Here is a 23,859-nt window from a genome sequence, read left to right on the forward strand (position 1 = left end):
TTATTGAAATTTATATTTTATTTTATACACAATCGCCTGCCATTTATTAATTTTCTTTAAATTTATTCCTAAACTACAAATAAAGTTGTCAGAAAAGTCGGCAGCAAGAAATTTTTACTCAGTTTTATCTAAATATTAGCTTCTGTTTTCATATTTTAACGCAGATCCATGCATTATCGGAAAAAAGACACTGTTTCAAGCGAATAATTCATTATTTTGTTTAAATACTCATAAGAGTGTAGAGAGCAATACTTTTAATAATTTTTCTCTAATAATATCTACTTTAAATATCTTATATGTATATTAAATCAAATAAAAAAATAGCGAATATTATCTTAGGTTGCTAATATTCTTGCTTATTTTTGCAAAATTAAGTCAATCGAGAAAAATTAAATGTATGTAACTCGAAAGTTTTATTGTTGATTTAATTTTTTTTAAAGAAATTGTAGCAAAATTTAACTTTTATTATGTAGTTAAAGGCCTCTAAGTTTGCTACAAGAACTTTATATCTGTTAAAATTTCCTAAATATTGCATATTTTTTATATTGCTATTTAAATATTTGTTTTTTGTATCGAAATTATCAAAACAATTTAAAAAACGGTGAAAAAAATACTTAGTCTTTAATTCGAAATATGAATTATGTAATAAGTATATCTTGTTAATTTGTTAAAGGCCTCTAAATTTGTTATACGTCATTTTATTTCTGTTAAAATTTCCTAAAATTGCATATTTTTTACATTACTATTTAATCATTTGTTTTTTGTATCAAAATTATCAATCAAATGAAAAATCGGAAAGAAATACTAATTCTGTAAATTGAAATATGAATTTTTAATAAATTTTAGAACTGAAGTACATGTTCAACTGATTTAATTGGTTGTAATTATGATAACGTGTCATGAAAATGACATAATTAGAAATATAACACAAATTAATTACAATTAAAAAATTTACAATTTTTAATGTAACAATCAAAGAAGTTGAACAATCTAAGACGTTGAAATTTTTTTAGAGAAATCTCAAATCTTTAATAATTGATAAGAACATGATATATAAGATTATTTACTTTTTGAAACATTTTTCTTAATTATTATTTTCAATGTTTTAACTGCTGTACAAACAATTTGTTAAAAATGTATATAATTTGCATTGTAAATATAAAGCTTGTTATATTCAATAATTATATAACATTGTGATATTGTAATTGTTTATGAAAGTACGTAAAGTTTGTTCTAAGTCGTAGTTAAAGAGCCAATCTTGAAAAAAAAAAGTCACAATTATTGAACTAAGCATTTTTGTTATACCCGTTGCTAAGCTGGGATAAACTTGCCATAATTTAATTTTGTACGTCTCTTTTAATTTGGAAATGATCTATACATTGTTAAAAGTAAAACTTATTTGATTCATTGTATTATAAACTTAAGTATAATGGAATCTAAAAATGTTTCTATTTACTTAAGCTTAAGTTAAACTTTTATAATTAGAAACTCAAACTTTTATAATTTTCACGAAAGTTTTTTCTTTAATGCCGCCTTTAATATATTTCATAAATTCGAATAGATTCAATAAACTCATATCTATAATTAATTAATTTGAAGTCTCTTGATTTAATAATTCTAAATTTTAACCTCCATAACCTATAAACAGTTTAAGCATACATTTAAAAGGATTGGTTGGATAACCATTCTGTGGAATTTTGCTATCAAAATAAAAACTAATGGTTGCTTACTTTTATTTATTATTTCTTTGCCACTAGGAAAACTCTTGGTCAACAAACATAAATTTCGGACAACAACGAAAGAAAACAATGTCAACAACAACAAAATTATCTGTTAAGTCTCTGCTGCTTGTGTATTTTTAATATTAAATTAATTATTTAAATTAATTATTTAAATTACATAATTAATAAGTATAAATATTAATAAAAATTAAGTTATAATTTTATTATTTAATTATTGTCGCAATTTTTTAATTTTAAAGGACAGTTCGAGCACTGCTTTCATAAGTTTGGGGCATGAAATCACTCACGGAAGAATTAACATATTGGCAATATCTTACAAATCTTTTTCATTCATGATTCGCACGAAAATTATGATTCGCATGATTCGCATGATTCGCACGAAAGAGATTCAACTTACAGATCAACCAACGGAGAATTATCTGAACAAATCTTATTATTTATTCAATAACCAATATTTAATTATGACTATTTTTTGTTTCATTTTATCCATCATAGTATCTTGCATTGAATCCAGCGATCAAATTTTAACTTTTTTGGTTTTAGACATTTTTAAAAGTTTTACAAATTTCCTGTTGTAAAATCAATTTTATGGTAAGCTGATAAGAGAATGATAAAAGTTATTGTTTCAATTTGATTTCCTCATACCATATATGTATACCGGGATTGATATGGGAATTTCTAAAAAAATATATTTAAGTCAAAAATAAAAGTTTGCAGAAATTCTGACTGATAATCTAAATAATATATATTCAGTAAAAAATATACTTACGTTGCAAAGAAAGATGAATAAAATGTAATTATCCACCCTCAATTATGACTAGTCAATGTGAAAGCATGACCAATATCAAGCAATAAATTTTAAATTTATGATTTGAGTTTCCAGTAAAAGAGCTGAAAAACGTTGCTATAATATTGGATAATGTAATGACTATAGATGCCGGCGTCCCAAAGTATAAGTTATAGCAAATTTTCGTTTGAATTATTTAAAAATTTTATTTAACAATGATTTTGACTACCACAACCCTATGCATTTATATGAGACTTCATGTTAACAAGTGCATACTTGTTACTTGTTCTAATTTGTCTAACAATTTTATTTCAATATTTAGAATGGTACTATATTGTGTGATTTAACATTGTATTGTTGATTTAAAAATTATATTTAGAATAAGTTTGCTACCACTACATAAAAACAACTTAAATATGTATATAAAACCAATTAATGTCCGAAGTTATAAATGCCTGCCAAATAAAGCAAATTAAGTTTAAAATAATTTTATTTGGCTACCGTTTTAAATATTCGGGGAAACTAGCATTTTCGGGTTGACAGCTATCATGGGTGAAAGCCCTTATATAGCAAGACGGAAAAGAGAAAAACCTGGTACGTAAAACATTTCATTCCAGCATTTTTTTCGAAAAAAATGAANCACTAATTTACTTTCAATTAAGTTTAAAATAATTTTATTTGGCTACCGTTTTAAATATTCGGGGAAACTAGCATTCTCGGGTTGACAGCTATGCACATGGGAAAGTTTTTCATTGTTTGAAAATTTAAAGAAATTCTGTGTTCCATAATTTTCTTTTTACTGCCACATTTAATATTTTAGATAAGTTGGCATCGTTAATAATAACTTTCAAATAATGTGAGAGAACATTAGGATTTAACCAATTATGAATTTAATCTGAAATTTTATGATTATTTTGAATTGAAACTTGTGGAATTTTTTCGCTACCACTTACAATCTTTCGGAGAGCTCAACATCCGGGTATTTATTCACTAATTTTTTCATTAAATTAATAATAATTTCAAGTTGCTCGACAAAATTTAAATTTTGATGAATTAATTTACCTGTGCTTGAAGCATAAACTAATTAACAATCATTTTAAGAAATCCTACAAGAGTTTGAAATTAGAATTCTGCTAACATCAAAGAAGTTCAGGTTTGGGGATTATCTGAAAAGGAATAGAATTAAACAACGTGAAACAATCATTGAATTTACTCAAAGTTAAAAAATATAACAATAATTTTCATGTCAAAGTTGTTATCATGTGAACCGAATCTTGTAATAAATATACATGTACATATTTACTTATTTTATGTGCAATATTGTCTTGTGAAAATTTTGCTGAAACAGAAAGAATAAAATTCTTTGTACGATTTGTTTGTAAATTGAGAGTATTTATTTGCATCATTTGAACAATTCCAATTATTACGCTGACAAGTACTACAATATTTAGTTGGAGCAATTTTTCAGCTATTTAGATTTATTACAGATATACACTATTTACATTACAACTATATATTACTTCAGTTATTCAGTGTGCCAAAAAAACGGACCACCTTGCATAACTTTTGATCTAATGATCAGATCTTCAAGTTCTTGGACTTGATCTTAATGGCATGAGGGCATGATCTCAAATAGGCAAATTAATAAGTGCAGACGATATTTTAAAGTACGAAACCAGGCACGAAAATATACTTTCTCTGAATAAAGATGCCATTTTTTCGACGGATTCAGATTTCTGACCCCCAAAATATATGTGGCAGCGCGATCTGGGAAAGATGGTCCCAATAGTTCAGTCAGTAGAGCGCTCCACAAATTGAACCCCTTAATGCTAATTTTACTTTTTGTCTATTTCGCTATATCTCGAGAACTTTATAAGGGAATCAGGAACAATTTTGCACACAATTGTAAAATTCGTTTATCCAAAGATAATTCCCTGCAAAAATAACTATTAGTAAATATTATTTTTTATTATTTAATCGAATGATGATTAAAAATATTAATTGCATGGTATAAAATTTTTTGAATGATTTCAAAAAATTTAATTTTACTTGGCAAAATACAAAATTTGAGCAAAATCAGTCTATTAGTTCCTGAGAAATCGAATTTTAAATATCTGACTTTTTTTTTAAAAAAAAGGCATGTTTATTCAGAGTAAGTACATTTTTGTGCTTGATTTTGCCCATTAAAATATCTTCTGCTCTTATTAATTAGTATATTTAAGATCACCCTTTTGAGCCAGTAAGATTGAGTCCTAGAACATGAAGATCCGATCATTAGATCAATATTCAGGGTGGTTCGTTTTTTTTTGGTGCACTGTACACTAAAAAAAAGGTTAAAAATTTAATCACACTACTAGCATTTAAACAGAGTGATCGCGAAATTTTCGTGTCCTTTATTCGAACTTTAATGACATGCAATGAAGATACATTTTCTCCAAAAGAGTTAAGGAATGAGAATAAGTTTTTGGAAAGAAGTGATGAGTAACAGTTCCACTAAACTGCTAAATAATTAGTTCGAATTTCTCGGGTTTGGTCTTATTCTATGTAGCGTTAAAAAAATATATCAAAAACAATGACTCAATTGCCTATTAAGAAATTACTCAAATCGTGCCCATTTCCCTAAAAAAAGAGGAAGAAGCGTACAGAGGAGAGAAAGAGAGTTTTCAGGTATCATTTATTATAGCATGTTAAAGCTATTGTTAAAAAATATCTTTGGTATAAATTTTTCAGAAAAAAAAACACTCTGTTTTTGCTATTTTTTGCAATAATGGCTGGTCTATAAATGTTATTGTTTAATGGTTATTAAAATATAAAAAAAAACTGTAAAAAATTCAAAACTGAAATAAATAATTCACGACACGACACGAAAGAGTTAAATATTTCTTTCCTTTTTATTAAAATCTTATAAAATGGTTTCTAAGAAATCTATAATAAATTCAGTTACTGTGTAAAAAAAATTTACAAGCTGATATAAAAACAGCATTTATAATAATCACAGGAATTATATTTTGCGATTGAAAAATAAATGCCTTTATTGATAAGTATTGAAACAAATAATCACAAAAAGCTAAAGTTTGAAATTATTATTATTATTTTGTAATTTCATCAAAACCTTTAAAAATACATTTTGGCAAACATTTGCTTCATTTATCGTAGATTTTTTTCCAATGTAATCTTGGCTAAATAAAACAGTTCAGGCCTAATCAAAAATTTTAACTCAAAAAACACGATCGAATAAAGAGATCTACAAAATCAATTATCGCACTGTGTTGAAAGGTTGGACATAAATTTACCTCCAATAATGTGACATTCTCAACATCAGTCCTTTGAGATTTTCTTCATTTATAGGGAGCACAGATTCTTTAGTAAATAAATTCAGTTCTTCCCCACCCTTACTCCTTAAAATGCATTAAAATTAATTATAATTTATCGCTTTTGACCACTACTGTCTCCCCTTTGTTTCCTTTGACCACTACGGTTTCTCTTGTTTTCACCTATTGATTTTTCTTCCTTTCTATCGATTTAACTTCATATAACATTGCTGATAGTTTCGAAAAACAGTCTGACTAGACATTCTATAGTTAAGCGAAAAGAAACTGATTTCAAATCGATAGTTTAGTTAATATAAATAGAATACATATTTTGATACTTTTCGGTTTGCCGGGCGCAAGCGAAAAATCGCCAAAAAAGTTAGAACTCTGCCAACTGTTTTTAAATTTTATTATTTTCTACTATTTTTTTATTATATTTATTTTTTAAACGCATAACAAAATGAACATTCACAAAAAAATTAAAGAAAAGAAAAGAAAGCAAAAAATAAATATTTCTTCGCGCTTGACTAAACGATAAGGGCCCGAATTTTATAAGGAAGTTTATGTTTAGCCAATCAAACTTCCTCCACTTATTTAAATAAAAAGGGCATCTAGTACTGCTGATAAAAGTTTGGCGCCTTTTAAAGGTATTTCCAATGAAAGATAGATATCTAAATAAAATTATAAGTTGGCAACTGATTTCGTAGACAAACTGGAATAAACACTTAAGAAGCAACAAATATCTAATAAGTTAGTTTACCTAATAAAGCAAAAATGCTCAACAATTATTTTCATTCTTGCCAAATTTTTGCTCGTAAATATCAATAGAATGAAAAATGTATCTATTAATTTCATTTATAGAGTTCGAAGATCTCCAAGCCAGAGGTTGAACTAGATCACTCGACTATAAACATTCAATCAATTGCCATTATATTGAGGCCTTAACAGCATCCAGGCGCTTACACTAATTTACTTTCAAATGTATCATTTTAGATTCCAATTGTTTGCTACTGGTAACTAAATGATCAATGATAAAATTTCAGTAGTGAAGTGACGTCAGCTTAGACATCTCAATTCTATAACTGTTCTCAACTGTTTTTAAATGTCAAAATGAAATAATTAAAAGTAGGAGCCCAACAACTAAACTTCCTAATTAGAATTTACGAAACAGACAGTAAATAAAAGTAAAGATACGGAGCAACTGTTAACAATTTGGACTCTTCTTGGTATTTTAAGTGGTTCAAATTATGTAAGCCCTTTGCCCGTTTTTTCTTGAGTAAAGAAAAATGCTTCACAGAAATCTTTTTATAGCTATTATTTTATTTATATTTATAGAATTTTGTTTTATTTTCATATCGGATGAACTGGCGTTCGGAAAATGGGTGTTTAAACTTACAGGAACTATCCAGATAAGTAGAGTGTTCGTTAGAAATAACATATCTTCTCCAAATACAAACGCATCAGAAATCCAGCCAAATATAACAAGTATGCCTCTTGCTAGAAAATCAATTCCTCTGAAAATCGGAACACTTTTAAATGGGACAGAAAACAATGAGTATTGCATTGTTGAGCCTTTAAACTTAAAAGGGCGCCAAAAAATTTTGCTAGATGGACCTTCGATTGAAACATTGGCAAAGACTTTTGCAAATCTTTATCCAGGCGGTCGTTTTAAGCCCGATGATTGCCGAGCAAAAGAAAAAATAGCCATAATTGTACCTTTCAGAGACAGGGAACAGCATCTGAGAATATTTCTCCACAATCTACACCCATTATTGCAAAGACAGAAGCTGGATTACGGCATCTACATTGTAGAACAGATGGGCAGCAAGCCTTTCAACAGAGCAATGTTGATGAACATTGGATACGTTGAGGCATTGAAGCAATATGATTATGATTGTTTCATTTTCCATGATGTTGATCTAATACCAGAAGACGATAGAAATCCTTATAAATGCTCTGAACAACCTAGACATATGTCTGTAGCCATAGATAAATATAAATATGCACCATTATATGAAGGTTTATTTGGTGGCGTGAGTGCAATGTCGAAAAAACATATGGAGACGGTTAATGGATTTTCTAATTCATATTGGGGATGGGGTGCGGAAGATGATGACATGTCTAACAGAATAAAGTACCACCATCTAAAGATAACTCGTTATCCTTCTAACATTTCTTATTACACAATGTTAAAGCATAAAAAAGCCAAGCCGATGCAAGACTTGGCGAAAAAACTGAATATAGAGAAGAAAAGGTTTCATACTGATGGACTGAATAGTCTGAAGTATGAAAGGGTGGATATATTGTTTCGAAAGCTGTATACTTGGATTGTGGTGAACATATAACTTGTTGGGGGATTTCATGCCCTCAAGCCTGATATTTTTTAAAGTAATAATAAAGTATTGAAGTTTATTTGTAGTGATGAGATTTAAAGTACAATCCTTTCTTATCCATCCATCCTTATATATTAAAAAGTTCTTATTGATATTTAATCTAAGAAGATAGATTTATAAGAGGTGTCATAATGCTCTGAAGAAAAATGTGGTGAAGTGACTATTTCTGATTTGGTACTTTTTTGATTACTAGGTACCAAATAAAAATCAGTAACAGATCCTGGGATAAATTGGTTGCCAAGTTCTGGCGACAACAGGGCAGTGGCACGTGAAAATTTTGAAAATAATTTTGGTTAAAATGCCGAATTGGGGCCCCTTATTTTGGCAACTAATTTCAGTTGTAAAATTTCGCTGAAACTCAATTTCTAGTTACCATAATATTCTTTCCTTACTGTACCTGTTTTTAATGAATTCAGCATCGGGTTACCACAATTTCTATTTACCGTTATGTGATTGTTTCTTGGTTAATTTTCATATGTATATATATGTATGTTTTCGAATTGCCAAATATCAGAGGGTCCTCCTATTCTACACTTAAGCTGTATATTTTTTTTAAAAAAACGAAGAAAAATACAGGGTTTTTTTCTTGGTCTGTTGCAAGTACGAGAACTGAACTTGGCACCTTGGTGATTACAGTTACAGTTTGTATTGATATGAGACAGGTATGTCCGGAGAAAATATAAAAGTCTACCATAATAATTCTAGAATCCAAATAATGGAGAAGAACCTCAAATTTGCATTTTCCGATCTCTTAGGTGGTATATAAATATAGCACATGCTAAAAGTGCATAATATATTTAAAACAAAAAGATTCCTCCTAAAAGAAATAGTTAGCATCAATTATCACTTAATTCAATTATATTTAAAAACCTTAAGTCAATTATAGATTAAATTTACTAAGCTCTGAATATAGCAAATAGACATCTTTCATTGAAAATATTAAATTTCGTGATGAGCACAAATTTATTAAGTTACATTTTTTTTTCACTTGCGCTGTCACTTTATTTTAGATTTTTAAGCTCCATGTGGATCCTGTGTTCCCTTGTGGATCTACAAATAATGACCACAACTGTAATGGGACTTCTTGGCTTAAACTTTGGTTCAAATTTTTTTCTGTACATTATACAGAATGGATGCTTTTAAATTCGATAAAATATCTCTTAAAAATGATCGTGACATCAGAATAGATGTAAAAGAAACAGCATAACTCTAATTAAAATATTCTACACTTTTTTTCCTGCGTAATTTTTTGTAAAACTTGCATAGTACTTTAGAGACTATATTTCACAGTAATAATTACTTAAATAGTTCCAAAATTTTATACCTCTTTGTTATTTTATACCATGAAAATAATTGCACAATAATTATTGTAAATAATTATTTAAATAATTATTGTAAATAATTATTTAAATAATTATTGTAAATAATTACACAATAATTATAGTAAGTAACTATTTAAATAATTATTGTAATAATTACATAATGATTATTGTAAGTAATAATTATTGTAGTAATTATTTAAATAATTATTGTAAATAACCATTTAAATATTTATTGCAATAATTACATAATAATTATTGTAAGTAATTACACAAAAACAGATTGTGAAGGCCAAGAAAGACATAAAAGAGAAAACACAAGAATAAAATCATAAAGACGAGACATGGAAGTGTGCACAAAGCAAATCACAACGCTGGAATCACGCATAATTCTTTTAAATCTCGAAATAAAATTTTAATACATTTCTTTCATTTAAGGAAAACTAAAAATGTAAAGTAAAATGCTTTGAAAAGTAAAATATTTCAGAGAAACCAAGAAAACTAACATTGTTTAATTTTTCCCGCTCTTTTCCTTAAAGGAAGTGAAATTGACATTTTCTTCCCTAATCTTCAGAAAATTTCAATTATCTATGCTTCGTCGCTCTTTACAGAGAAGCTTACTCTACTATTTTCAATGAAATAAGCATTTGTCTTGGCAGGTTTTGCGGCGCTGAGCCATAATGACTTTTTTTTTCTCTTCTAGACCCCCTAAAGCCGCTTAATTTCGTCGCCAAGTTTCATTAATTCAGAGCATGGCCTTTAATATATTCTATGTGCTGAAAGGGAATAATGTAGCTCTCGTTCGTTATAATGTAATTCATAAAAAGAATATCTTTTGTAGTCAAAATTAAAATAATGTCCTGTCTTTTCTGCTCAATCTCGTATTACTCACATCATTGGTTTTCAAATAAAGAGAGAGAATTTCTTTTTTAGAAAAAAAATTGCATTCAATAAAGTTTACAAAATTCGATCGATTTTTTTTCCATCAAATTAAAGACACGTTTCAGTTATTGGTTCCAGTTTAGTGAGCATATTTCATTCTTTTTTATAATGTTACTTAGGGTAATGACTACTGGTACTGTAACTGTAATGATATTCGTTTTTATATTATTTATTTTCACGAATACAATTTGAACTTTTTGTCTTACCAAAATGCTGTAATTATTGATACTGGTTAAACCCAAATGTATTTCCCAATGTGTCGAAATTTGAAAATATTATAATATTTCACAAGATGCGAAAAGCACCTTATATATAAAAATGTATCAAAAAAGTTTTAATACATTTTTATTAAAATTGCTTATTTGCTTAATTGATTCCCAGATAAATATATATTTGAAATTTATCCTCTTTGGCATCATTCATGCTATTTATCTATCTGTCCATCATTTACGCTATTTATCCTTCGATGGCATCATTTATACTATATGTCTGTCCACCATTTACGCTATTTATCCTGCCATGGCATTATTTGTGCTATATATCTACCTGTCCATCATTTACACTATTTATACTGCTATGGTATTATTTATACTATCTCTCTATATGTCCTTCATTTACGCTATTTGTATAAGAGACTATTAGAACTATGGCATCATCTATGCAATCTAAGTGATAAATCGTGACATTAAAGTTAGTATAAAGAATTGAATTGGAAAAAACGTTTCGTTTCTCTAGCTATCATTAACGTAAAATTAGTAGCATTATAAAGAATTGTTACAGTTGATGGGAACCTAATGTGTATAAAAAGTCAATTATGATAATAAATGTTAGCTAAGTAGTTTAATTTTTTAAATTTATTTTCTTAATTAAATATTTATCTTAAGTACTTCGCAACGACCGTNCTGAAATGAACTCTGCGTCCCAGGAGGTGGAGCCAAGTCTCAACTTCGCGTGAACGAACTATACATGCGTGTATCAAAAAAGTTTTAATACATTTTTATTAAAATTGCTTATTTGCTTAATTGATTTACTTTGGCATCATTTATGCTATTTATCTATCTGTCCATCATTTACGCTATTTATCCTGCCATGGCATTATTTATGCTACCCTTCTATCTGTCATTCATTTGCCCTATTTATCCTTCTATGGCATCATTTATGCTAACTATCTGTCCATCCTTAACGCTATTTATCCTGCTATGATATTATTTATGCTATCTCTCTATCTGTCCTTCATTTACGCTATTTGTCCTATTATGATATTATTTATGCAAACTAAGTGATAAATCGTGACATTAAAGTTAATATAAAAAATTAAAATGGAAAAAAATGCCTCGTTTCTCTAGCTAACGTCCTAAACAAATACTTGTTCTTTTCTTTCCTTTTTTTTTCTTTTTCGAAAAAAAAATATTTGCACAAAAAATGTACGCGAACATTGGGTCACACTACAAAACAAATTACAGAAGGTGAAATCAAAAAGTCAAAAGTCATTAAATGTATTTTTGCCGGGATCCTAGGAGTTTTCAGATTGGTTGTATTGGATGGAAACTTCGTTTAATTTCACGGTGTGCCCAAGGGTAATTCACTTTCCACATCAGTTAAGTCAGATTCACTAGATATAAAGCATCATGCTTTGAGATCAATGTGGAATGTTTAAATCACAGTTGATTTGATGATCAAATTACGCATAGTACTCGAAAAAGAAGACATTTTAGAACATCTCAGCAACAAAGATCAGAAGTCTTCAAGACCTGAGAAATGAAGGATAACCAAATCCTAAGTGCAAAGAATGTTGATTGTCTTAGACGATAAATGCCCGGTCCATAGTATTTCAACCTCGGAAACCGATCATCGACACTGTTTACTATTTGGTTGTCTTGGAAAAAAATTGGGAAACGATTCATCTGCAAGAGAAAAAACATCGTTACTACCTGGCTGTTGCATCATGACCATGCAACCTAGCCTTCCTACTTTTGAGAGTTGTTCCAAACAAAGCACAAAATGGCAACACTGCCCCAGCCTCTGTACACTCTAGATCAGGGGTGGCGAACCTTTATACACCAACGTGCCATTTTTTCGAAAAAAATTTTTAATGAAGTCACAGATGTGCCGTGAAATAATTTTGACTTCATGATTATTGGGAAAATAATAATACTAAATACTATCAACTCAAAACTCTTTATTTACATTGAAAAAAAATACATTTTGCAATTTCTCAGTTATAGGCGTAATTCAACTTAAAGCAACATCAATGGGTCTTCTGCTGTTGCAGATTAGATGACAAATAACTTATATTAGGTTGTAAGATATTAGTTTAAGCAGGATTGTTGATTTTTTTTTTGCTAGTTATTAATCGTTAGCTTGTTTTTTTATGGTTATTAATTGTTTTTTTTTAGCATTAATTGTCAATTTTTTTATTAATAATTGCTTATTATTTTGCTTGTTTTTTGTGAATTTTAATTTAATTGTTACATATGTTTCATAGTGTAGTATCATTTGTGTAATAAAAATTCATAGTGCAATAACAATTGTGATCGATGACGTGCCCAAAATATTGTGTCGCGTGCCATACAGGGCACGCGTGCCATTGGTTCGCCATCCCTGCTCTAGATCCACTACACACTTCTCTTTTTTGTCCCTTAGAATAGAAGTTCGGGTTCAAAAACACTGACATAATCTAGGCTATCTATTAATCCATTATTTATGCCATTCATCCTGCTATGTCATCATTAATGATATCTAAGTGATCGTAGCAGCAGAGTTAAACGATGTTTACTTCAAGGTCGTTGCAGAAGTGTACTGTCTACGGTACTGTCCTTCGAAAAATATGTTCACGCTCATGAAGACTACATTAAAGATGACAAACTTTTTATATTTAAAGTACTATATAAAGTATACTTTTACTTTAATATACTTTAATATACTTTAAAGTACTATGTAAAGTACGTTTTTAAAAAGAATTTTAAAGTATATTCCACGAGTTTTAGACACACTTATTGAGCATAGTGTTATATAATACCAAAACTACATAACTAAATATTTTTCGACTTATTGATACATTTTGTATTATAGGGTTATCTAATTAAATGGTGTATTTAGATAACTTTACAATAAACCGCATATGGACTGCGTTTTAGCGGTTACTGTTAGAACATGATACTTGATGAACTATAAAGTAGAAGCAAATTTTAAGATTGAGCATTTGATTTTGAATTAAAAAGTATTTTGACCACCCTGAGAAATAAATAATTCAAAGGTTCTTGTAAGTTCTGATAATTATGCTGTGCAGTTTTTTTTTTATCCCTTATGCGTTTGTTTTTTACGACACTTAAGAAAAGTTTTGAAATAAAGATTAAAATAAACGGAAATATTTGAATTTAGCCAGTACTTAAAAAACGGACTACCTTAAATAACTTTTGGTTGAATAATCAGATCTTCACGTTCTAAGACTCATTCTTAATGGATCAAGAGGGTGACCTCAAATAAGCTAATTATTTAAGACTGAATCTCAGAAAGTGAAAGTCCGATCATTAGATTAAAAGTTATTCAGGTTGGATCCGTTTTTTTCTTCTTTTTTTTGCGCACAGTACAATGATCTAGGTCAAAGAGGATCGGCTATATACTTTGTGCTACGTACCTGTAGAATAAAGTGAAAAACAACGTGAAAAAAAGCACAAATCAAGTACATAAATAGATATATAACGGTTCTTGTCTAGAAAACCGAAACTATAGTATGCCTACTAGGTGATTAAATTATTTTGGTGTCCTGATTTTCAAAACAATTTTATATAAAACTTACATTATATAAAACTTACATTAAGATTCAACCCTAAAGAAATTATCACTTTAAATATTCGAAAAAAATCTCTTTATATACATATTTGTAAAAGCTTTAATGTATTTTTTCCATAGGAAATGCATCTGTGATTACTCTTTTAAATTGCAAAAATTTTATCATAAAAATAAGCTTTCTGCTAGCAATAACGTAAAATTCGTAGCATTATAAAGAATTGTTGCATTTGATGGGAACCCAAGGTGTAAGGTCAATTGTGATAATAAATGTTAGCTAAGTAGTTTAATTTTTTAGATTATTTTTCTTAATTAAATATTTATCTTAAGTACTTCGCAACGACCGTGCAATTTAGCAGCTACGTGCTAATAAATATCATAAACTTGCACAACTTTTTTAATTTATTTGTTCCTTCTCTGCAGTCTATTAAACAAGTTTAAAATATTCTGTCAAATGGCTGGCAATATTTGTTGATATTTCTTACACCAATTCCCTTGGGAGAAAACTTGGAGCAAATTTCCTCCCCAAACATTTAGCACGTCTTTAAATTCAAAAAGCAATCCCTTCGTCCTGATTTTAATTTCGAGGTGTCCAAATCATAATCTCATTGGACAAACAAGTGGCCCGACACTTCCCAAGTAATCAGGAAATATTGAACTTCATCTCTTGGCAAAATAATCAGAAACAGTGTCTACGAAAATCACTCGATTTCTAGGAAGCTGCATTTAAATTCAATTATTCGAAGCTTAAATCGTCGGCCCATCTGTCCAATTAGATTTCCGAATCTGGCAACGTCCGAGGGAGTCGAGATTTTGTAATTAATTTAGCCGCCTCCCTCACCGCTCCACCTTCTTTCTCTTACCGTAATCCCAAGCTTTGGATAATTTGAATGAACTTTAAAAGCAACGTAGCGAATAAATTTTATCAGTAAGAACTGAACTTGTTGCGTTGCTGCAGTTGATAATGCTCCAGCTACAATTTAATTTCCGTGTATTCCTTTCATTAATGTTTTCGATTATTTTATGTTTTTAGTTTTCGGTATAATTATGCACTCAACATATTTCTAATCCATTGTTGATTTGTTTAATTGGATGACTTAGGATATATAAGGAATGAAATTATAAATATAGATACAATTTGTATTAATTATGTCTTTGGGAATATACTAGTTTATTATTGTTAGCAAAATATTCTCCAAAAAAAAAGAGGGAAAAAATCTGGCGTTGCATTGGAAAATTATAGTTTGCAAAATGAAAGGAAATACTATAGGTATCTTTCAATTTCAAAAAAAAAAAAAGAACTAAATAAAGTATGTAACTTTAGATCAAAAATTTATTTAATGTGTAAGCTAACAACTTTTCTGTTTTCGAACGAGCATATTAATTATTTAATTTAGAATAAGCGAGTTTACTGTTAACTAAATGTTCGCAAAGAAAGGAAAAAATGTGCCGTTGAATTGGAAGATTATAGAAAGCAAAATAAAAGGATTTACCATAAAAAAAACTTATTAAAAAAAAACTAAATAATGTATGTTTAGAGCTAAATAAAGTATGTAGCTTTAGATCCAAAATTAAGTTTGCGGACGGCTAATTTTCCTGTTTTAGCATGAACATTTTTCCTAAAGAGAATTTTATTACTAATTTTTTAAATTTAATAAATGCGATTAAAAAAATTACCTACATGATATTACTAAAAAACATACGTGAAGAGGAAAAATGCAAAATGTGAAATGGCAGCCAAAGTAACAGTAAAAATTACTAATATTTATTGCAATTAGTAACCACTTCAAATATTGAAGACAATGGTTTGCATTTATCGCACATAAAAAGCGGTCTGGTGTAACTGGGGAGCAACCCACCAGAAGGTACGGGCAGCCACAGGGGAGGTGGCTTCACTAGCCGTACACCTATAATATCATTCTTTTTTCGAATATTTATGCCTGTACAGACCATATCATTATTTTATCTCTTTGAGCCATGTTTGATTCGATGAATCAGCTCACCAGGGCTGGCACTGAGTAACTGGAACAAATTTTAGTATAAGCGATCTCGGCACTCCTCCAAACACTCTCTAGCGAGTTCGAATCCCGCTATGACCCTGGATGTATCTTTGTGATGTCGTTCTCTAAAAAAATCTTTATTCGAAGATCAAATCCAGCTGGCCAATGATGAGTTGCGAAACCGTTAAACTCAAAGCATTTTACACTTTTAGCCGCCTGTGGCATTTTTTAATTGCGTATCCCTTAGGCCTAAATGGAAATTCATACGGATTTTACTACAAATTTTGTTTTTATAGTCTTAATGGTGGTAAGAGATTTTATTTTTAGTATTTATAAATTCAATTTTAAATTATTTTGACCATCACTGCATATAAATAAATTAAACATAAATATATATTTATAGATACATAAATTTAATAAGAATAACAAATAGCCCTCTCCCCCTATTCTCATATATGGATACTCCCGAGGCGAGGAAAGGAACAAAGGTGATTTTTACCTCGGGGGTATACCACCCCTAGATATATACCTAATTGTGTCCCATGCATAGATAAACATGAATTTTAATCTCTATTTCTATAACAATTGACCGATATTAATCAATATTATCTACATCCTCATACCTTACTATTGCAGTTAATACTTATAATTTTAATTAAACATAGATCTGACTGTAACCTACAGAGGCTGTACAGCCAACACTCTGATCTTTTATGCCCATGCCAATAGTCTCAGTCACATCTCGTGAATTACAGATGAAGAAGTGAGATGCCCGCTTCGCGGGCAGGTACTCTTGTCCACCACCTATCAAGTCAAAAACTCCTACTCATTGCTCATGTATAATGTTTTAAATACATTTCTGCATATGGCTGTAATTGAATTTTAATTTTACTATCATTCCAGAAAACCACCTTCGAAAAAAATAAAAGTTGGCAACTATACCTATGGGCATAGGTATATCTTTATACGGTATAAAGCTTAGCTATTAGACATGTTCTTCATCAAACTGGGTGTAAAGACGACACATAACATAGAAAATACGCATAAATTTGTTCTAAACATTTATTAGAAAAAACGACATCTATAAAAAAGATAGAAAGAAATGAAAAACAAATCTAGCACTTTTAAGGTATTATGGTTTTAGGGTTGAAACTACATTCTGAACAGTGGAAAACAAAAGGCAATGTATGGTAATTTCTGGTTCAATAGAAAAATCTAGATTGATTAGGTCATAAGATAATATAATTTGATCTTAAAGTGTTAATTTGAAAACATCAAAAATGCATTCTCTGAAGGCAATACACTAATTCACGCGAATATTTGAATTTCAATTGCACCATGCGGAAATTTAACTAGGGAACATTTAAATTTGTAGGAACATTATTTCTTTAGATAATTTTTAATTTAGACACAAAATCCAATTTTGTAAAAAATTGCCTTTAATTTCCTTTGGCTCCTAAACAGTTTTAACATGAAAAAGTCATAGTTTCCACCTTTTGGGAATTTTTCGTAAGATGATACTTTTATCTTTAAAGTGATAACAAACTTTCTACTAGTCTTTTCATATCCTGAATTTAATTATTTATTTTAAAATGACTTTTAGATTCTTTGCATATAAGAAGTAAATTAAAAATTCAAATAAATGTATAATAATCATACGATAATGTGCATGTGTCTTAGAAAAATAAAATGATAGTTCTGTCTGCAATACAATTCCTACTACCAAGGAAATCGTCCTCGGAAAATGTAAAAGTTAGCAGTTATGAAATAGTAACAAGGTTATTATAGAACAAAAGAACTTTACGGAGGATGTGGTAAATAAAAAGAAATGGCTAAATTCTGTCGAGTCAAGCTAAGAGTAGCGGTATGCGAGAACTTTTCTATTTGCTATGGAATCTCTTTCCAGTCTTAACGAGAGAACAGCGATAACAATCCACCTGTACCAGAAAAGAATTCCGAAACACTTCCAAACAAATGAAGGAACTTTTTTATCAGTATTTCACTTCTCTTCGAGGAAAGCGAAGTGATTTGTCTTAGGTGGGAAAATTCTTTTATTTGCTCATCAAGACACACGCGTGCTTCTCATTAGTGATGTCTGTTCTCCAGAGAGGGCGCTCTGTTTTGTCTACTCCTCCTACTGATTGCGGCGAGCAAATAGCACCTCTTTTGCACGTATCTTCTTCAACGAGAATTCTGTTGTTCCAATCCTGAGTGTGGGAAAACTTTTCTGATGTCCTTTAAGAAAAGCGAACTTGAATAGAGAAAGTTTTAATGAATTTTTTTCTTGACAGAATGTGCTTTGTTTTAGATTGTTACGCCACTAGATGGAGAAGTTGGATCAAGTAAAAAATAAACGAATGAAATGTTTTTAAATAAAATTAATTGTAAATGTATTATTTTTTCCATATCGATCAGACAATTTTTGTAGTAATTCTTTTTCAATATTAAAACTGACTGAAACTAATAAAAAACGGTAGAATTATCCTACATGCAGGGTAATGTCCATCCAATAATCGGAATCCTCATTTTAAAAAAAAGTAAAATACACACATTCTAAGGGAGAAAAATTAATATTTAAATTAGTTAAACACAAAAGCCCTATCGAAATTTAACGAATCGTAACAGAGTAAGGCTGAACTGCCAACCTCTAAACGTGTTTGATCATCTGAGAAAAAGTGAGAAGTTAAAAATAATTGTTGTTAACAAATCCGAGATTCACGAGTTAATCAAACTGATTTTGATGTTTCTGTACTGTTCACCAAATATTCATTTTAACTTACGTACATAAGCATAAATTAAGAGATATCAGATAACAGTTACAGTTCAAACTTTATAAATCCTTAAACACTATATTTAGGCCTCAGTTTATTCAAAACTTTCTATTTAAACATTCGAAAATTCGCAAAGGCCACAATTCATTTCTTATTTAACTGGTTTTAAATTATTATTGCTTCAACTCATACGAAAAAAGTTTTAGATTGTGACATGTGAAGCTACAAACTATTCCGTTCATAACATAAGTTTTTCTTTGAAGTTTATTTCAAAGTTTAACTCTTTATTTTGAGTAAATATAATCGAAAATTCAAAAACTAAAAACAATATCGGTTCTTCCCTATATAATAATAACTATATGCCTCCTCATATGTTAAATTTTTACGACACTAAAGTAACCGACAACATTGATAGTCCTATATCAAATTAAATACCAGATCAAGGCATGATGTAAGAGGGCTATCACATCATGATACCCGTATAAATATAGTAGCCGGTCAAGCGTGATATTACTCGCTGATGTCCATTTTCCAATATTTTTCTTATAGCCGGAAGGTGGTCAACGTGGTCTATCTTTGGCGAGACTTTCATGCCTCGATTATTCGGTTATACCTCGAAAGTAATACATTTTTGACTTGATGTGTCACTCAAATATTTTTGCATTACAATAACGGAATAAAATAATCATTCTGTAGAATATAAATAAGAGATAATGGAAAGAAATATTTAAACGAATTTGGAAGGTCTTTTTAGAACTCGATGTGTTGTTCAATATTTTAAATTAATACGAAGGAATAAAATAAACATTCTGTAGAATATAAATAAGAGATATTAGGAACAAATATTTTAACGAATTTGAATAGTTTTCTTATTACTCAATGTGTTATTCATTATTTTAAAATAAAGTAATACATTTTTGACTTGATGTGTCACTCAAATATTTTTACATTGCCATAACAGAATAAAATAATCACTCTGTAGAATATAAATAAGAGATAATAAAAAGAAATATTGAAACGAATTTGGAAGGTCTTTTTAGAACTCGATGTGTTGTTCAATATTTTAAATTAATACGAAGGAATAAAATAAACGTTCTGTAGAATATAAATAAGAGATATTAGGAACAAATATTTTAACGAATTTGAGAGGTCTTCTTAGTACTGGATGTGTTATTCAATATATTGGAATTAATATGACGGAATAAAATAAAAATTCTGTTGAATATAAATAAGAGATAATAGAAACAAATATTTTAACGAATTTGAATAGTTTTCTTATTACTCAATGTGTTATTCATTATTTTAAAATAACGTAATACATTTTTGACTTGATGTGTCACTCAAATATTTTTACATTGCCATAACAGAATAAAATAATCATTCTGTAGAATATAAATAAGAGATAATAAAAAGAAATATTTAAACGAATTTGGAAGGTCTTCTTAGAACTCGATGTGTTGTTCAATATTTTAAATTAATGCGAAGGAATAAAATAAACATTCTGTAGAATATAAATAACAGCTAATCGAAACAAATATTTTAACGAATTTAAAAAGTTTTCTTAGTACTGGATGTGTTATTCAATATTTTGCAATTAATATGACGAAATAGAATAAAAATTCTCTTAAATATAAATAAGAGATAATAGAAACAAATATTTTAGCGAATTTGAATAGTTTTCTTATTCAATTTCGTTAAAATATTATATTTCATATTATATTTCAATGTGTTATTCATTATTATAAATAAATGTGAACGAAATAAACATTCTGTAGAATATAAATAAAAGAAGCAAATATTTTGATGAGTTTGAAATTTTTTCTTAGTTCTCGATGTGTCATTTAATAATTTAAATTACTATAAAAAATATAAAAAAAAGCATTGTGTGGAATATGAATTAGAGAAACTATTTTAATGAATTTGAAAATTTTCCTCTTCACGTTATGTGTCATTCAAAAAAATTTATGGAAATATGAAGTAATAAAATAACCATTATTTGAATATAGCTGGGAGATTATAGAGAATGATAAACAAATTTGAACAATTTTCTGGGCATTTTTCATGCAATGATCAACAAGTTGGAAATATTTCGAAATTACATTAAAAAAACATTCTTTATCTAAATAAACATGCCTTCTTTTTGGCGAATTTGGATTTTTGAACCCGTCAGAAAACAATTATTTGATTAACATGTAAATGAATATTGATTTGACTTATTTAACTTTCAGCTAAGTGCTCAACAGGGAAGTAAGCCTTTAGATATCAAGATAGAAAAGAGCAAAAACTGACGCGAAAGACATTTCATCCTAGCGTTTTTTTTTCTTTTTTTTTTCAAAAAATAATTAAATTTCTGAAACAACCAAGATTTTCCTACAATTATAGCAAAACTACTTCTTTTCGGAGAAATATTAGACATTCTTGAATAGTTTAAAAAAATAGTAGATTTACGCCTCTTGAAAACTTGCAAGAACTGAAATGGTTTACAACCAGTTTTTTCTTTTTTCCGTCTCGCTTTCATCCGTAGTCACAGCAGCAGTGATGCGTTTCTGTTGTGTTGTTATCATTAGGGATACATATAAACTTAGTCATTTACAGGTTTTATTTTATTTTATAACAGTGATTGAACAACCAACCGAATTTTTTTGAGTTTGTAACTACCATGCAATGTTCAACTCCATAGCCTTGTAATTTTGAACACAATCCAGAAGACAAGGAAACTCCTGGATCAAGCATAGGGAAAAATTTGCCTTAGTGGAGGACTTTTTGATCGAAATAACCCGCGTTTGCGTTACATGGAGAGGAAAATCACAAGGACCTCCCACGGTTAGTCTGATGGCAAGGGGTGTCTAACCCATGATCCGTCTACTACTGAAGGGTATTTTATGTCAACACTTTAGTCAGTGCGAGCCGAGTGTGGAATTCTCTTCGATCAGCCATTGCTGGGATTCGAACCCAGTCACCTCATTGGAAGACGAACGCTTTATCCCCTGAGCCACCACGACTCTTTATTTATAGGTTGACATTAAGAGTACATAAACTTTGTCCTTCACAAGTTGCTGTTAAGAAAAGCATAAACGTTTTTCTTAACGAGTATACATACCGCCGATGTCAACAACACTCCAAGAAAGCATCACTTCTGCAGGGATGAACATTAACGCTGTTTTTCGAAGTTCTGTCGCCAAGGAAAATAAAAGAAGTCATAGTTTAAGTGCCTTATACTTGAAGCAATGCGATGATTTTAGACTATATCGATGTAATCTTGCCGCGAAGATTTATCTGGGCTGTAAAAGAGACAAATAACTTGAATGTTTCAAAAGTTATTAAGCTTTTTTTTATTTATTTTTTTATTAAGCCAATTTGGCGACATTTTCCCACCTAGATGAAAATTATCAAAATCATTGCCTTATTCTCAGTTTTTGCAAATTTTTAGGATCCCAGGTAATGCCACATTGTAGTCAGTTTTTAAATATTAAAAAACTAGACCACAAACACTTATCATTTTCTCAAAACTGTGGCTTTTTCGCCATATTGATGTTTTGCCATATTGATATAACTTACTACTCCAACGGATACAGAAGCTTTTATATCAACTATTATCTATATACCACATATTTAACCCATCCAATAAAAAAAACTTTTTTTCAAATGGATCCAAAAATAGAGTTGGAATTTTTATTGAAAGAAACCGTTATCTCAACATCCATAACTTAATCCTCCAAAAGTTAAAAAGCTTTATTTAAACGAATCCAGAAATAGAGCAAGAATGTTTATTGAAAGAAACCGTTATCCCAACATATATAACTTAATACTCTAACGGATACAGAAGCTTTTATATCAACTATTATCCACATACCACATATTTAACCCATCCAATAAATAAAAAACTTTATTTAAACGAATCCAAAAATAGAGTAAGTATTTTTATCGAAAGAAACCTTTATCTCTTCACCTATAACTTTAATCCTCCAACGGATGCAGCACCTTTTTTACCATCTCTTTCATAACAACCATCGATATTGCTTAAAAGTATTTGAATAAAACTTTTTTACTTGTCAAAAGTTGGCGCTGCAAAAAGTAGTCATTAATTTTAATTTACATCCTCAACAATGACGTAATATAATGAAGAATAATGACACTTTATTTAATAAATGTCTCTTCGTATCAAAAGTCAGAATATATCATCAGACATTAGATGATCATGATTTATTAAGGATATTTATAGAAAATATGCCTTTTCCTCCGGGTGACTTTGAATAATTCTTGCACTGTTTTTAAGCATTGTTCTTCGATTTGTGTAACTAGAATTAGTAATACTTTTTCAATATTGCTGGTTAACAATTTTGAGCAATATATCCACTAATTAATTATTTACTTTTTAAGTAAGTTTCTGTTTTAATTGTGTGTTTAATTGCGAAAAAAATTAACTTAATAAAGAATCAAAAAATTTTATTACTCAAAAAATTTTAGAAGTATGATTAAGTAATTTATCTTGCAGAAAGGGCAATAAATTTAAACTTTTATTGCTTTTATAGATGAGAGCAAGTAAATATTTTACCCGTAAAAAGTATAAAAATAAAAGTTCTCTATTCAATAAAAAAAAAAGTTATATTGTGTTTAATGATACAAGGAACGCGTTAAGAGCCCCGATGGCTCAGGGGATAGAGCGTTCGCCTTCCAATGAGGTGAACCGGAGTTCGATACCGGTGATGGCTGTTTGATACGAATTCCGCATCCGGTTTGCACCGACCACAGAGCTGACGTGAAATATCCTCAGTGGTAGACGGATCATGGGTTTGAGTCCCCTT

The 23,859-nt window shown here is 29.3% G+C and overlaps 1 protein-coding gene across 1 annotated transcript; it reads left to right on the top strand.

Annotated features, from left to right (window-relative positions):
- The first annotated feature begins 7,040 nt into the window (after positions 1–7,040).
- On the top strand, positions 7,041–8,223 carry LOC107436824 (beta-1,4-N-acetylgalactosaminyltransferase bre-4-like). The gene has a single exon (XM_016048638.3). The coding sequence runs from the start codon at positions 7,127–7,129 to the stop codon at positions 8,183–8,185; it is 1,059 nt and encodes a 352-aa protein (XP_015904124.1). The 5' UTR covers positions 7,041–7,126; the 3' UTR covers positions 8,186–8,223.
- The last annotated feature ends 15,636 nt before the right edge of the window (positions 8,224–23,859 follow it).

Source organism: Parasteatoda tepidariorum, chromosome 1 (assembly GCF_043381705.1).
Source record: "Parasteatoda tepidariorum isolate YZ-2023 chromosome 1, CAS_Ptep_4.0, whole genome shotgun sequence".
Classification (NCBI taxonomy): Eukaryota; Metazoa; Arthropoda; class Arachnida; order Araneae; family Theridiidae; genus Parasteatoda; species Parasteatoda tepidariorum.